At 37.8% G+C, this 17,631-nt stretch overlaps 1 protein-coding gene across 1 annotated transcript in view; it reads right to left on the minus strand.

Moving 5' to 3' along the window:
• The window catches only part of ORC2 (origin recognition complex subunit 2), a 39,519-nt gene extending 22,115 nt beyond the window's left edge, over positions 1-17,404 (minus strand). Inside the window, exons 1-8 of the mRNA XM_059053379.2 lie at positions 17,095-17,404; positions 14,169-14,217; positions 13,130-13,233; positions 12,515-12,658; positions 7,428-7,517; positions 3,111-3,203; positions 2,409-2,440; positions 402-462 (exon numbers count right to left, since the gene is read on the minus strand). Of these exons, the coding sequence (XP_058909362.1) occupies positions 402-462; positions 2,409-2,440; positions 3,111-3,203; positions 7,428-7,517; positions 12,515-12,658; positions 13,130-13,226 (517 nt within the window). The 5' untranslated portion in view covers positions 13,227-13,233; positions 14,169-14,217; positions 17,095-17,404. The remainder of the gene's footprint in view (positions 1-401; positions 463-2,408; positions 2,441-3,110; positions 3,204-7,427; positions 7,518-12,514; positions 12,659-13,129; positions 13,234-14,168; positions 14,218-17,094) is intronic.
• Between the last annotated feature and the right edge of the window lie 227 nt (positions 17,405-17,631).

The following is a 17,631-nucleotide window of genomic DNA, read 5'->3' on the forward strand; positions in this document are numbered from 1 at the left end:
CTGTGCTCCGCAACGGGAGAGGCCACAGCAGTGAGAGGCCCGCATACCGCAAAAAAAAAAAAAAAAAAAAAAAAAAAAAAAAAAAAGAAACAGCAATAAGTAGATATAATAATAAAAGGTAATAATAGTCAACACCTGTTAAGCACATACCAAGGTCAAGCACTATGCTAAGCACTTTGACATCCTTTATTTCAATTAATCTCAAAATAACTCTGAGGCTGGTACCATTATTATCCCTATTTCGCAAATGAAAAAAATTGAGGCACAGAGAGGTCCCTGTAAGTGGCAGCCCAAAGATAAAAAGTAAGCATTCTAAGACGAGAACCTGTGTATTTAACCATTATTGCCTCTTGTTTAGATGCTTCTTTTTATAAAAACTCAGTGTAAAAAGAAATACACACCTATTAGTCTCTTCCTTAGCCCACGACGTGCTGTTGACAGAAATTCACTTTTATCATTGTTCTGTTTAAAAATAAAAAAACAATATAGTTTAAATAGTCAAATAATAATGATGACATGAAAATTAATGATGTCTCTGAGTGAAAGAAAGGCTAGAAAGGAAGAAAAATATTTTGTTTTCAATAGACATTAGAACCAGATGAGCTCCTTCCTAGATCTGGAAACAACAATATATGAATTTGTTGTGGGGGGAGGGTATGACAACAAAAACGATACAACAAATTCCAAAGGATTACTAGAGTGGTTCTAGAAGTTGTATTCCAGACAACTGCGAAGGATGCATTTCTATTATTATGTAAAGAAAAAGCTTATCAGCCTTTGAATCATTCTTCACCCATCAGATTAGCAGAATATTTTTTCTAAAAAAAGGTAATACTGTCCAGAGATGATGAGTAAGCAAGGAAATGGGACTCCTATACTTACTGCAGTGGGTCTTTGCATGTACGAGAAATTTACTGGTGTTAAAGTAGTCTGTGAGAAGGAGAGAAAAAAGATTTCTACTTTTTACTTCTGTATTTTTAATTTTTTAAACATTTTACAGAAGTACAACGCATGTTTTTCTTTTCCTTACAGAATATAATACTTTAACACCATTCAATTTCTAGCACAATAAAATGCCTACTGGTGTATACATGATAACAGTACTGATAAAAAGATAAAGTGCCCTGTGTTTTTTTGGCAACATGAAAATATGACAAAAAATTTAAGTCTGTTATCTTGTGATAAGTTGTTGGTGCTAGTTACAAATATTATAACTAAATTTTGATTTGGGATATTAAGAATACTATTATAATAGGTGATCTGATCACCTATTGGGTTTATAAAGTATATCACAGTATATTTCAAACTTCTTTGGTCCAGATCCTTACACTTTTGTTTTACATTTTGCCACCCAGATCCAGTACACATGTGCATATATAACTTAACCAAATTATAATTAAATAATACTTATAAAATAGAAATTTTCTAATTTATTCTATTTCATTTTTTTAAACTGTAGATCATGCCCTACTAAACTGATTTCAAGACTGAGAGCTGAGACAACCTATATCCATATAGCTTAATTATCAGGTCTGAGAATATTTGTGTCAAAATAACTGTTTCAGAAAATTCTTGCTCAAAAAGATAAGGCTATAAACTATTAAATAACTTCACTGTTTGTTACAGAAATTTCTGCAAACTAATTTATCTTGACAGTCTGCTCATTTGTGCAATCTATTTTCCCATCAGGACAACAGACTACTTAACAGGGCAAACAGCTAGCTTAACAAACATTGGTTTACTTATCAAAACTCAATTCAAGACCCTCTCCTCTCTGTGTCCACTACTCCTAAAATACTATGTATGCCATGAATTCTGTCTAATACAGATCAGTTCCCCATCTTGGCAGATGTGCCTTAAACCCCTCGAGTCTAGATCCCCAAGCCCTATACATATTCTCTCCTGAACGCCCACTTCTAAGACAGTGCACTAAGACTCGCAGACTGATGTTCTCTTTTATTGTGGTATGTAAATATAATACCACCGATTAATAGGTTTTCTGATGGTCTCTTAGGGAATCAACAAGATCCACTATGTGTTGTGATCCACAACTTGAAAACAAATGCCAGAAGACCCAACACAGCCAAAAATAAATAAATTAAATTAAAAACAAACAAATGAACAAAAAAACCACCCAGGGATAGTTCTGACACAGAAAAGGCACAACAGGTGGGTCCAGAAGACCTAGCTTCATTTTCCAGCTTTTCTCCTTCCTAGTTTGGTGAACTTAGACAAGTCACTTCACCTCTCTGAGCCTCAGATTCTTTATCTGTAAGTTAGGTATTTAATTGGCAAATACCTATAAATGATAAAAGTATTATCTAAATTAAGAGATGAAATGGATATTTTTCATCATGTCTTAACTTTGTAACACTAAGGGTTTTCCTTGTTTTTACTCAATTGCTTACCTTCAACTGAACTTTGTCTGAAGCAGAATGCCCTAAAGAATGAAACAAAAAGCCATTACTTACTACAAATACTTCACTTTCCATAATAGCCTAGTTTCATTAAAAGCAAAGGTGCAGGTTCTACCCAGAAGCCACTACATATTATTGAATTCTCAATTAATTGCCTCTCCACTAGAGGCTGAACTGTCACTATTAATTTTATGATTTCTCCCATTAATGACATTTTTGTAGCACTCACGTAACAAGAAAAAATGGAGTCCTTTTCATTGTTCATTATTTTAAAAGTACACTATTTAATCTAGTTAGAATGGGTCATTCAAAAACAACTGCTCCACAATTCTCCAAACTATAAGATTTCCAAATCCCCAAAACCTTATTTCAAATAGCATTTGCCAAAGCAAATCTTCCACGAACATTTGGCTAACTCAAGCAAATGACAACAGGATTTAAGACTTTTTCTAGTTGGCCCTGTCAATCTGTACAACTTCAACCCACACAGATCTTTTCCCCTTTTATTGATAGCTAAATATGGGTATACTAAAGCACACAGGTTGGGGTATTAACTGCATTTACTGAATGAATTTTCAGAACAGGAAAGAAGAAAATATATAAAAATGCACTTAGACAAGAGAGAAAAGTAACATACTATAACTTTGAAGCAACTATGAAAACTCCCTTTAAAGAAGTAAAGTAAAATCTTACCCTTGCTACATTGAGGAATGTCTATGGTAATTTCAGGATCACTCTTCAAATTGGATGAAACACTTTTTCTTGGTGTTTTTGCTAGTTCTGAAGCTGTAAACAGACAAAAGAAATACATTAAAAAAACTTTTAATGGACAACAGCAGATTAAGAGGGGAAATAGCCTTATTTCATTTACATAAATTTAAAAAAGAGAATCCTGCTGTTACTAATATCAGAAAGATAAATAAACCTAGCCATACTAAGAGTACTACTGCTTTCACCTTTACTCACTGTGTTCCAAGCATCTTCCAAGTCTTCCTTCAGTTATCCACAGGTCTCACAAAAAAATACAAATAAAGAGCTAACTTTGACCTTGCTGGTTTCTCCAATTATCACACACTCTCCCTCTCTCTTCTCCACTGACAGGTTTATACTCCTTCCATTTCTTTACCATATATATTTGAGGCACATCTTTGCTAACAGTTAAGAAAGAATGGCCAGAAAGTGGGATCTAAAATCAACTGAAAACTGTGTATATTTAAAATTATACTTTTAAAGCTCTTAAGTCTCCCATAAAATGTGGTTTATTTTATTACTTGTGTCTAAAACTCTAACACATATTAATAATGTATAAAATATGATATAGCACTGAACAGAAGACATTTCTTTTTTTAATTAATATTTATTTATTCATTTATTTGGTTGTGCTGGGTCTTAGTTGTGGCATGGGTGATCTTTAGCTGCGGCATGTGAACTCTTAGTTGCAGCATGCACGTGGAATCTAGTTCCCTGACCAGGAATCGAACCCAGGCTCCCTGCATTGGGAGCGTGGAGTCTTAGCCACTGGACCACAAGGGAAGTCCCAGATGGCATTTCTTCAACTGAGCATTAGATGAAATAGCTGGCTTCTGAACAGAAGGCGCCAGGACTTCCCTGGTGGAGCAGTGGTTAAGAATCTGCCTGCCAATGCAGGGAACATGGGTTTGAGCCCTGGTACGGGAAGATCCCACATGCCATAGAGCAACTAAGCCCATGAACCGCAACTGCTGAGCCAGCACCCTAGAGCCTGTGAGCCACAACTACTGAGCCTGCGAGCCACAACTACTGAGCCTGCATGCCATAACTACTGAAGCCTGCGCACCTAGAGCCCGTGCTCCTCAAGAGAAGCACTGCAATGAGAAGCCCGCGAACTGCAACGAAGAGTAGCCCCCACTCACCACAATTAGAGAAAGCCTGTACGCAGCAACAAAGACCCAACACTGCCCAAAATAAATAAATAAATAAATTTATTTTTTAAAAAGGGGGCCATTTAAAATGAAAAATACAATGTTTATCTTTAAAGATGCTCACATTCTCACACTGTGATAGGCATATGGGAATTGAGTGTAACTGAAGGAACAGATTTACATTTCCCCAATTAACATACACTAAGAACATTGTTCACTGAGAACACTATTTAAATTCTCTTCCATCTTTTTTTCTTAAAGAGAAAGTATAGTTGAATTTGTGTAAATTAAGCCACTTCATTGACTCAAACTCTTTTTAACCTATTTCACACAGCTTTATCCAATCTTGGAACTGACCCAAGATATTCATGACAGTCCCTACAAATGCACTGGCTTCTTCTTTTTTCCTAACCTCCTCGATCCCCTGTATCATTCATTACAGTTTTTTATGTCTTTCTTTGAAATTATTCCTCCATCTGGGTTCCATGGTATTAGCCTGGTCCCTGGCTACTGTTGGTAGTTATTCCATCTCTACTTCATTGCCCTCATCCTCCTAAGCATTCTAACCTGCAGGTACCTAAAGCTCAGGCGATGGCCTTCTCTTTACACCAGAAAAAATATGCCATGTTTGGATTAAAGGCTATTGATCCACAGGATAGGAAAAAAACCTTCACATCAACAAAAAGCTACAAAAGTACAAAGTAACTTAGCTGAGATCATTTTGATTTTATATTGAAACATAAAAATTCTCTGCTTTTAAATAACTTTAAACTACAAAAGGAGAAAGGAAGAAAAAGGAAGAATTGAAGAGGAAAGGAAACAAGAGACAGTATCCATGTATGGATATTAATTTCAATAATAAAAAATTGGGGCAAATATTTTATTTAATTTTCTAATTCATTTGTATTATATTTTACACAACAACTAGTCTGTAACATATTAGAAATTTTAAAATCAAACTCCTCTTTGCCTAATAATAACTTCTCATCAGGTTATTATCTGATCCTATCTATCCAATCTAGTTTCAATTTCCTTAAATTCATCTCTTTCTCCAAGCTGGTCAAACTCCTTACTGTCCTTGTCCTTTCTATGTGGTAATTCTACCTTTGCTCTTTCTTTGCATTTACTTACTCATCCTGGACGTGTTCTCTGTGTTTTACAAAGCCTTCCAATCTAACTCTTGCTCTACTTCTAGCCCTATATCTTGTTTAGTCCAATTATATTTAATCATCTTTTATACTCAGAGTAATATATGATTTTCTGACAGATCATAACTTATTTTAAAATATTAAGGCTTTCTATTTTATTGATATATTTAGATATAAACACAATTAGCAAAAATACTTAATAAGTCAAAGAGCGACATAACTAAACACAGGTCCTAACTAAACAGAGATTTTGGAAAGCACGATCAGACTTAAAACTATTCAGAAAACTATCTTTTCATGACTATATTTCTTTCAGATGTGATGACAGAAATGCCCATCATAACAATACTTAAGTTCCTCACAGCACATACAGGTATGAGACATGTATCACTGCAGTTATGTGCATGTTGACTATCCACTCAGGGAACGTCTACTTGATTACTCCAGTGAGGTTCCATTTTTCTTTTCACTATTAGTTCTCTAGTAATTATATTAGCATTTTCCTCTGGTGTCCCAGAGATCCTACACAGAATTCAGTCATTTTTACAGATCACAAATTTTTTATTTCTTTTTTAAAATTAATTTATTTTTTATTGAAGTATAGTTGATTTAAAGTGTTGTGTTAGTTCCAGGTGTACAGCAAAGTGATTCCGTTTTTTTCAGATTCTTTTCCCATATAGGTTATTACAAAATATCAAGTATAGTTCCCTGTGCTATACAGTAAGTAGGTCCTTGCTGTTTATCTATTTTCTATATAGTAGTGTGTATCTGTTAATCCCAGACTCCTAATTTAAACCTCCCCCACTTTCCCCTTTGGTAACCATAAGTGTGTTTTCTAGGTCTGTGAGTCTATTTCTGTTTTGTAAATAAGTTCATTTGTATCAAAACCTTTTAAAATTTCTTTATGTAGATAATAAACTCTAAGAAAAATTAAAATAAACTCTAAGAAACACATCAATTAGTGTAAATAATTGTATGTACCATGTTAGGTTCAAAATTAATGATGCATATAATATTATACCTTTCAGAAAAACTGAATTTTGCAAATGCTTAAACTGTATTATGTTCAGAAACACAGGTCTTATAATTACTTCTTATATGTCCCTCATCAGTGTCAACACTCAACTAGTGTGACATTCATTTGACTTTGAATGTTTAAATGATCACTGGCTACAATGACTGCATAAAAATACACCACTTAAGACACATATATAGATGTTCTATAATTATAGATTATAAGTCCTCTTATACAACGACTACATTTTGCCAGGTAGTTAATTATTATTCCCTTGCTCTTAACTTTTTGGTATTCCCAAACTTCCATATACTTATGGACCTCCTTAATTTTAAAGTGCTTTCACATGTTATTTCCTTTCCTCAAAGCTTTCAAAACTGATGACCCCTCATGCCACAGGATCCAAGAATAGTGCCACCTGAATTTTTAAAAAGAATTAAATTGCCAGTTTAATTTTAATGTTATATATAATTTATTTAAGTCTAGTTCTCTGAAAATCAGTAATTCACGTGTAATTAGTGTAAGTGGTAACCTGCGTAAGAAAAATGTTAGAACAGCCCATTCCTTACAATTTTACATAAATAATTTTCTATAATACGAACTCTTTTCTTCCACATACAGTGTAAAACTCTTATTCAATAAATTCATAATATCTCTGTGTGACTTAAATCACTCGTTTACGTAACAAAAATTTGTCAAGAGCCTATGCTAGATGTTGTGGGAAGGAATCTAAGACAGGGTCTCTACTATAACCTTAGAACCTAGCTCAGAACAGAAGACATCTGAGCATGAAAAAAACTAATGACTTTAAGTATGCTTGAAAATAAATTAACGTCCCTCGTTTATTCTTTTAGTGAATGCAATGGGGTGATAACAGTGGGAAATGTGGTTAAATACACCTTAGAAAAAGTGAATAGTGATTACAGAAGTCAGAAAAGCAACATACCTAATTTAGCCATCTTTTCAGGGTGTTTTCTAGTCTGAAAAGAATAAACTTTATTCCCACCATCTGTAGCAGAGCCATTTTTCAAGGATTCTGAAAGAAAAATGAAACATACATTTAGGAAAAATGGGTAAGGTTAATTAACAGGAAAAAAAAGAGAATTTTAACAAAAACTTAGGATTTGTACCCCTCACTGTCTTGCATAAATATTTAACAATACATATTTATAAATAAGATATTAAAAATACACAGTAGACTATGATACTGTTTACATAAGTTTTAAAACACAGAAAACATGTTATTCAGATACACAAAAATATATAAACAAACACAACAACAATAAAAAGCCCACTAAAAAACACTCCAAACTAGAGGGATATGCATTCAATTCATGATAGAAGTTGCCCCTGAGGAGGGAGGACAAAAGGGACTTTATTAGTTATGCTTCTTTTTTTAAAAAAATAAATTTATTTATATCATTTATTTTATTTTTGGCTGCACTGGGTCTTCGTTGGCATGTGGGCTTTCTCTAGTTGCAGTGCGTGGGGGCTACCCTTCGTTGTGGTGCGCGGGCTTCTCATTGCAGTGGCTTCTCTTGTTGCAGAGCATGTGCTCTAGGAGCGTGGGCTCAGTAGTTGTGGCTTGTGGTCTCCAGAGCACAGGCTCAGTAGTTGTGGCGCATGGGCTTAGCTGCTCAGCGGCATGTGTATATTTTCCTTTTAAATATTCCTTAAGATTCTTTGTGAAATGTCTCTCTGTGTTTTAAAAGTAATGCTTATCAGGACTTCCCTGGTGTTCCAGTGGTTAAGACTCAGTGCTTCCACTGCAGGGGACACAGGTTCGATCCCTGGTTGGAGAATTAAGTAAGATGTGTGGCAAAAAAAAAAAAAAAAATCCTTACTGTCTTCTGTTTGTAATTAAGGATTAGGCAGAAGCTTATTGTTCAGTATCTTAAATAAAGTTAAAGAAGATGGTAATAGATGTCACCTTTTCTTCCCTAAAGAAAACATTAAAAGAAAACTAAGAAAACTCTCCTTCCCACACCTTATCTGAAACACCACTCTCCACCCCCATACACATTTTGGCAAATAAGAAAAAACAAAGCAAAACAGGAAAAGTCACGTTTGCAAGACTTAACTGTAAGTTACAGGCTCCTCTGTTGTACATGCCCATAGCCAAATGAACAGCCCCATTTCCTGGACTTGAGACAAACTTATGTGTGTGCATGTATGTGCAGACAGACAGATACACACCAAACTGTCAATACGTCCATGTCTTTTTAAAAAAATTAATTAATTAATTAATTTATTTATTTATTTATTTATTTATTTATTTATGGCTATGTTGGGTCTTTGTTGCTGCACGTGGGCTTTCTCTAGTTGCGGTGAGTGAGGGCTACTCTGCCTTGCAGTGAGTGGGCTTCTCACTGTAGTGGCTTCTCTCGTTGCAGAGCACGGGCTCTAGGCGCACGGGCTTCAGTAGTTGTGGTGCACGGGCTCAGTAGTTGTGGCTTGCGGGCTCTAGAATGCAGGCTCAGTAGTTGTGGCGCACGGGCTTACTTGCTCCACGGCATGTGGGATCTTCCTGGATCGGGCTCAAACCCGTGTCCCCTGCATTAGCAGGCAGATTCTTTTATTTTTTGATGGAGTATAACTGCTTTACAATGTTGTGTTAGTTTCTGCTGTACAAAGAAGTGGATCAGCTCTATGTATACATATATCCCCTCCCTCTTGGACCTCCTCACCTCCCCAGCCCCCCCAATCCCACCCATCTAGGTCATCACAGAGCACTGAGCTGAGTCCCTGTGCTATACAGCAGGTTCCCACTAGCTATCTATTTTATGCGTGGTAGTGTATATCTGTCAATCCTAATCTCCCAATTTATCCCACCCTCCCCTTCCCCTGTGTCTACATGTCCATTCTCTACGTCTGCGTCTCTATTCCTGCCCTGCAAATAGGTTCATCTGTACCATTTTTCTAGACTCCACATATATGTGTTAATATACGATATTTGTTTTTCTCTTTCTGACTTAACTTCACTCTGTATGACACACTCTAAGAGACAACAGGGTAAACAACCAGAAAAACAGCTTGGCCTTATCCAGTAAAGTTGAAGATACCCATATCTTATGACCCTGACATTCCACTACTTGGAATATATTCTAGAAAAACTAGTACATGTGTATACCAGGATAGATGTATATTCACAGCAACACTGTTCCTGATAGCTAAATGGCAGGCGGATTCTTAACCACTGAGCCGCCAGGTAGGTCCCAGGTCCATGTTCTTAAAGCACGCATTCTCAACAGGAATAATACTGCTTCTGATGCAATGGAAATGGCTCTTGGTGGGAGGAGAGGGAGTGTGGAAAACATCTTAGATATTGCAATGGTCTGTTGCCCTCCAAAGAATCTTAGTACATAAACAGATATACAGCATACATGTAGTATTAAAATTTCATGGGTGGGGGGTGATAAGGAGAAAAATTCTAGAAAGGTTCCTTAGGGGATAATAATTTTGAAAAGGTTGAGAAATACAGCTTTAAAGCAAAGTTCCCCAACCAGTGTGCAGAAATTAAAGACATGGGTTACAGGTGTGCTGCATACTGATCCCCCTCAGGCCTCTGAGGATGCAGTCAGGGCCTGCAGAGGGGGTGGGAACAGGGGTCAGAAGCCCAAGGTAGTCATCCCTTGTCTGGAGCATTTTCCTCTTTTCTTTTTTCTTTCTTCTTCTTTGGCTGTACCAGGGATTGAACCTGGACCACAGCAGTAAAAGCGCCAAGTCCTAACAACTGGACCGCCAGGGAAATCTCAAATTTTCCTCTTTATTTCAGTGTGCCTCCAAATATCATTTGCGGTGGGTGCCGTTACAAGAAAGCACCGAGTTTCTACTACAGATACATATTACCATTACAATAAGAAACTATTTTAAAGAAAACACTTAGAAAAAATATTGTTTTCAATCTGTTCTTAGGTCTAACACAATAGTCAAGAATCCAAAGGTCTATTCAGAATATGCCCTAAGGGCTTCCCTGGTAGCGCCCGTGGTTAAGAATCCGTCTGCCAATGCAGGGGACATGGGTTCGAGCCTTGGTCCAGGAAGATCCCACATCCCGCGGAGCAACTAAGCCCGTGCGCCACAACTACTGAGCCTGCGCTCTAGAACCTGAGAGCCACAACTACTGAGCCCACGTGCCACAACTACTGAAGCCCACACGCCTACAGCCCATGCTCTGCAACGAGAAGCCACCACAATGAGAAGCCCACGCATGGCAACAAAGAGTAGCCCCCGCTTGCCACAACTACAGAAAGCCTGCCTGCAGCAACAAAGACCCAACACAACCAAAAATAATAAATAAATAAATAAATAACAAGAATATGCCCTGCCCAGTAAGCCTACTGAGGGACAATGGTTGTTTTTTATATCACATCATTTAACACTGGGAACAAATCCAGAAGCAGCATCACTCAAGAGGTGACAAAAAGGTTGGGAGTAGTCACAGTGGCCACTTAAAAGTCAAATATGAGAGAGTAAAAGACACGTACGTGAGGGAGACAGGTGGCATATAAAGAAGAGAACTGATGCACAAAGATGACATGAGGGAGACCAGGAGATATGTGAAAGCAAAGGCCCTCATTTCTTAACATGCTCCCAGCTCCAATGCCCCTAGTGCCCAACAATACTGATTTTGTTCCTTGATCTTTATTTTTTTAAGTCAACTTAAGTAGGTCTATGTTCCTTGCACCCTAATATAAATCTGTGCTCTTTGAGCCCTAAGTTAAGTAAATTATAATTCAAGACTAAGATTTTTTAAGCACAATCTGGCAGGAATCTGGCTTAGGTGTAAAGAAACATAACACCAGCATGCCTAGGTTGGAACACGTTACTTCTTGGAATCTTCCTTCTAACTATTTCTCTAAAGAAGATCAAGGTAATAATAAAGTGACTTGCTTTATGAAATTATTTCAAATTAGTTAAAAGTATAGATATCTTAAAAAAACAACTTTAGAGTGCTTGGTCTGTAGACTATCTTTCTAAAAATATTTAAGCACCAGGCTGGTTTAAAAAAAAAAAAGAACTATGTATAGATTAAAAAACGTACAGTAGAAAGTGCTTCCAACCTTTCCAACTGTAGAGAAAAAATCTGAAGCTATGCTCTTCTTTCTTTTTTTAAAAAAAATTTATTTATTTTATTTATTTATTTTTGGCTGTGTTGGATCTTCATTGCTGGGCATGGGCTTTCTCTAGTTGCAGTGAGTGGGGGCTAGTCTTGGTTGAGGTGCACGGGCTTCTCGTTGTGGTGGTTTCTCTTGTTGTGGAGCACAGGCTCTAGGTGCACGGGCTTCAGTAGTTGTGGTGCACGGGCTCAGTAGCTGCAGCTCATGGGCTCTAGGGCGCAGGCTCAGTAGTTGTGGCGCATGGGCTTAGTTGCTCCACAGCATGTGGGATCTTCCCGGACCAGGGCTCAAACCCGTGCCTCCTGCATTGGCAGGCAGATTCTTAACGACTGTGCCACCAGGGAAGCCCTGAAGCAATGCTCTTCTGATGAGAAATAAAATAATATAGCACACCACATAAAAAGTTTTGGAGGTGGATGATGGTGATGGTAGCACAACATTATGAATGTATTTAATATAACTGGACTGTACACTTAAAAATGGTAAAGATGGTAAATTTTATGTTATTGGTATCTTACAATTTAAAAAATTGGGAAAGGGACTTCCCTGGTGGTCCACTGGGTAAGACTGTGTGCTCCCAGTGCAGGGGGCCTGGGTTCGATCCCTAGTCAGGGAACTAGATCCCACATGCCACAACTAAGAGTCCACATGCTACAACCAAGAAGTCTGCATGCTGCAACTAAGAGCCCACATGCCACAACGAAGATCCTGCATGCCGCAACTAAAACCTCGCACAGCCAAAATAAATAAATAAATAATTTTTTTTTTTAAATGGGAAAAAAACTGGAGCACAATGTTGCCTAACCTACCAGACTACTTTTATGTATCCTACAAAGCAACTTTGGCCACTCACAGAAATATGAGCGCATACTCCCAACTCCAACAACCACCCCCCACCTCACCCCACAAATACCTTGAACATGGTGTCCTAAAACTTCCACATAGTTCTGATCTTTTAAAACTTCCTGGTCATCTTCCTCCAAATCATATTCTGGCTTCTTTATTATTTTTTTTGTGTTGACCAAAAGCTGGGCTCTCTCCTTTTTTATTTTAGCTCCTATAAGAACATCCAAAGAATTAGAACATGACAGGTATAAATTCTTTCTAAACACTACATTTAAATAAATAAACTATACTATTATATTGTCATTACTTAAAAGCTGGAAAAAAATTCAGTGTTTTCTCTTTGATTCAAGCACAGATCTCTCTTCCACAGTTTATAAGTTAAAAAAACCAAAAACTTTAAATTATATATTTTGGGGGGTCAAAATAACTATACATTTTAATTACAATGTATGGTTATCACTTACCACCACTACTGAGCATTTCACATTAGATGAGGCTTTATTATTTTTAATTTTCAATACATTTTGAATGGAATAAACTAAAAATTAAGGTTTATTTTCAGTCTTACTAGATCAAATATTCTGTGCTGTATTTTCAAAATAGAAGATTAAGTTATTTTTAAGAGTGAAATAATACATAACCATTATATAAGCATCACTTCAATTGTATAATCATTCAGTACCTCCTTCTCTATCAAGAATGTGATTAAGAACATCATCATCTCCCACAAACCGAACCTCCAGCATCTTGTCTTCCTCTGATTCCAGCTTGCTCATCATTGCCAACCTAAACAAAAGCAATAAAGCACTCAAAAGTGATGAAAAATTCATATCAACAGCCAAATAAACATTCACATAATGAATACATGTATTCGCATAAAAGTTTTAAAAGTCTTTAAGTATGAAAAATACGTTATCATTATTGTATCGATATTATGTTTTTGATAATAAGTAACTCAATTCTTTATCTGAAAAATGGAAGAGAGGAAGAAGTGCCTGAGATTAGGAAAAAGCCAAATCCAATCAAGGCAACTAAAATATAATGACAAGAAACCAATTCTGCCTGTAAAGAAACCTGTAACAAATATACAGAATAACAACATTATTAGAAAGGGGGAGGTTAACACATGAGAGTTTAGAAAAGGGGCAGCCAAACAAAGAATAATGGTTTGGTGGATTTTCATATCTGTTCACTAGAAAGATATAGTCCACTGGGTGAAGTCTATGTGCTTCACTGGTGTACCAAGACTAGATCAAATGATCTTCAAGCATCTCCCTTTACTATTAAATTGCATGCTCACCAAACAACTTGACAATCATGAATATGGCTTTCTACGTATCTCAGTAACTAAAGAGTAAGCATGAATCTTTCCAGTACTTTAGAGTCAGTTCTTCATGGAACAAATTTCAGATTTGAAAAGCAAAAGTTTGATCAACTCTGGCTACGCTGACAAAATTTAGGTTCAGAACTTATAATGCTAATGCCTGAAACAAATAAACTATTCCAACTAGTTGTCAGCTAATCAGTTTACTCAAAAAATGAATTTTTTTCTCTCTTCTCTCTCTCTCATAAATCCTATTTATGCCTTTTCCCCTGACAAGAGGATCTACTGATTGAGTCCCCCATGAGTCAGTTATCTGCATGCAGATAACTTACTAAATGTTGCCAAGTTTTCTTTAGTAACTAGCACACTTAAATGATTTGTCTCAGTTTTCATTTACCTTTAAAGGTACTACATATTCTGCAGCTGGGAAATTCAAGTAGAGTCACCTGTAATTGGAAAAAGAACTCAGTTGGGCCAGCTGACAGGAAAACGAAAGCAATCAAAGAAGTTCATGAATTTTAACAAAATGAGTAGATAAAGGCAGATCTTAGAAAGCCGAAGTTGTTATGATGGCACAGTAAAAGGCAAAATGACCATTACCATTTTGGCCAGGGAGCCTTAGAGACTGAGAAGATCTAACTCGTGGTGGCAAGTAGGTGGAGGGAGGCCAAAATGTGAGCACTATGTGCTAGACACTCTTCTCAATATTCTATATGTATTCTCATTTAATCCTCACAACAATTCCATTAGGTTTATACTCTGTGTACAAAGATTATACTTCATCTATAATTTATATGGCCACTGCCAGTAGAACATATCCATTTGGACCAAGCTTCTAGTCATGATACTGCTTCTTAATATGGGGAACTGGGTGTATGAAGTTTAATGCATCTATGTGACATTTATACAAAATTAAGAAACACAATTTCTTTCTATCTGTATAAAATAAAGTTTTTTAAGGGGCTGTTTGTTAGGCACTGTGTTAGGCACTTTTATGTATACCAGATCAATAAATCCTCAGATTCTCTGAGATGGTTAAAATATATATAATTCCCCCAATTTACAGATGAGTAAACTGAGGTTAAAGATTAAATTACTCACTCAAATTCACACAATTAGAAAGTGTGTTAGGGCTGAAACCCAAGTTTGACTAATTCCAAAGACCCTGATCATTTTATTAAATGACACACTTCTCCTGCCATTAAATACAAATCTGTTCTCCTAAATGCTTGTCTTGACCTCTGGAAACTATTCATAATATGTTTAGTCATTCTCCCACACAGCGGTTCAAATATCCAAGAACTTCTACAGTTCCTCTAGGTTCCTAGTTCATTAGGTTAAACATCACTAGTTCTATCAAGCATACTTTTAAGAGCAGCATAGTCTACGTTATTTAAAACTATATACTGCTGTGTTCTACAAAGGATTTGAAGCAATGACAATAAGCAGTGCAATACAACAAATGATAAACTACACACACTAATAGGGAATCTGGATCAGGGAAAATATAAAGAAAGGCAGAAAATAAAATCATACAAAGAATTTGGGCTCTTAGCTTCCTGGCAATCAAAAGGAGTAAATGCATTTACGTATAAATGCATTTATACGTAATTTCCTTTTCTAGATTTTTAAGGCATCTTATTATACAGTACAGAATCAAAAAATTGAAATTTCTACAAACACCTTGAAAGAAACCTTTCCTTCCTTCTTCTCCAACATTTTCTGAAAACAAAAACAAAAAACTCCCAGTACGATCGCATAATAAAATGAAAATATTTAGTGACCACTTACTCAAGGCACTGTCTTGGTGCTTACTTTTAAGTAGACTCTTTTCAAGGAGTTAACAAGACTCTTTTCAAGGAGTTAACAAGCACCAAATGAGCCATAACACAATACACTCTCCTTTGAGAGCAAATAAAAGATTTGCTAAAATTAAAAAAATAATAATAATCCTTAAAAAAAAGAAGGTGGTATAGTTTAGTGGCTATGCACCAATTTTAATATCAGATAAACCTGGGTTCCGATCTTAACTCCACACTTACAACTGTGTGACTTTGGACAAAGTTGTGATGATTAAATGAAACCATGTACTTGGCCTGTGAAAATGCTAACTAGGTTCCTTACTACGGGTATTTTTACTTTAAATTTCAACTTAACCATGCAGATCTCTTGTACAACTCCATATCCCAACTAATGTCTCACGAAATAAAATTCATATTTTATGGCAAGATGATTTAAACATATTTAAACATAAACATAAAATTTTTCTTTGCCTACGTGGGCCTCCTCCCTCCACTTTAGTGTGTATTGCACATCTGCATTAACCAGATCTCTTTAGGAGATAACTTCCTTCTTATCTTGTAAGGGGCCAGGATGACCCATGACCCACTATTTACTTTCTATGTGTAGATTTGGATTGTGTAAGCTGTCAATAATATGCCATTTAATGTACAGCCCACAGTCTCAAAAACATCTAACAGTGCTTTGACTTCTAACAAACGGAACAGTTCTTAGAGCTTTCTGAGAGGCTCTCGGAGTTACAACCCTGTTGGCTCAAATAAAATTTTCCACTTCTTTCTTAGATCGACTACTGATCAATTTCCGTCAGCACATCTAACAGAAAAAGTGCTCAATAAATGTTGAATGAATGATGCCCATTTAATGCGCAGTGCCATCACACAAAGGTGTAGAGCCATGCTATTTTTCTTCAGATTGCAATTTAACTAGGGGAAGGTGTAGTGGTTCTATTAGGATTTCAGCTGTAAAGCGAAAAGTACTGCGTCAACTTGTTTTAACTTAGAAAGCTCTACCAAAGGAGCCTGGTTTATCAACATTTTACAACCAAGCACTGTCCCAGGGTGACTGTGTTCAGTTAGGAGGATTCATTTGCTGCTTCCAGGCTGGGATGACATCAAAGGGTTCTCGCTCCAGTGGTAGTTCTGGGACAAGATCTCTTCCTCCTCAGCCCTCATTGTACCTGTTCCTCTCCCAAGACACCTCACTACTTTCGGTATGGATTTTTACAGTTCTCCCTCTGCACGCGGAAGGCTCATCGCGCCGAGAAACAGATACGTTGGTAACAGACACCCCTTGCACAGAAGGCCCATCACTGCTGGACAGAGGAACGGTCTTTAAGAGGGAGCCTCTCACCCCAACAAGTATTCACTGACTTCGGTCTGGGCCTCGCGCAACCGACCAGCTGGCCGAGAGGGTCCTCAGGCCGGCGGGGCCGGGGGCAGCCTGGGGAGGACAGAGAGGGAGGCGCAGCGACCCTGCCCGGAGTGCCGAGACGAAGGCCGGGGACTGGGTGCACCTGGACTCACCTCACAAGCCCCGAGCTAAGCAGGAGAGGGAGGCAGGCTGCCCCGCCGCCCAACCACGCACCGCCAGGTCTCTGGGTGGCGCGGCTGCGGCCGCCTCGTGCCTGCCGGACGCTACCCCGCTGACTGGTCGCCGCTAGAAAGGCGGCTTCGGCCCCAGCGGGAAAGGCCAAATTCTTTTAGGCAGTGCAGAAGTAGGGTCGCAGGGTCGAGCAGGGGCGCTCCGGAGGCCGGCGGGGGGGAGGGGATGGGCAGCCTCCCTGCTGCACACCGAATCTCCCGCCCTGCTCAGGAGGCGGAGCCCCAAGGAGCCAATAGGAAGTGGAGTTGGCTGAGAGCGACGGCTCTGCCCGCCAGTTGGTGCCGGCCTGATGGCCTCGCCCACAAGAAAACCGAAGAAAACGAATCCCTAAGCGCTGGGTTCTGGGCTTTGCTTTTCCTCTTTCCGTTTCCGGTGAAGGGAGAAGGAAGTGTTGGTTAGATCTGAGGAAACTGGAGGAGTTGGAGTGGGCTGAGTGGGCTCTGTCTTGACGCAATCTT

The sequence above is a fragment of the Kogia breviceps genome, chromosome 2 (assembly GCF_026419965.1).
Source record: "Kogia breviceps isolate mKogBre1 chromosome 2, mKogBre1 haplotype 1, whole genome shotgun sequence".
Taxonomy (NCBI): Eukaryota; Metazoa; Chordata; class Mammalia; order Artiodactyla; family Physeteridae; genus Kogia; species Kogia breviceps.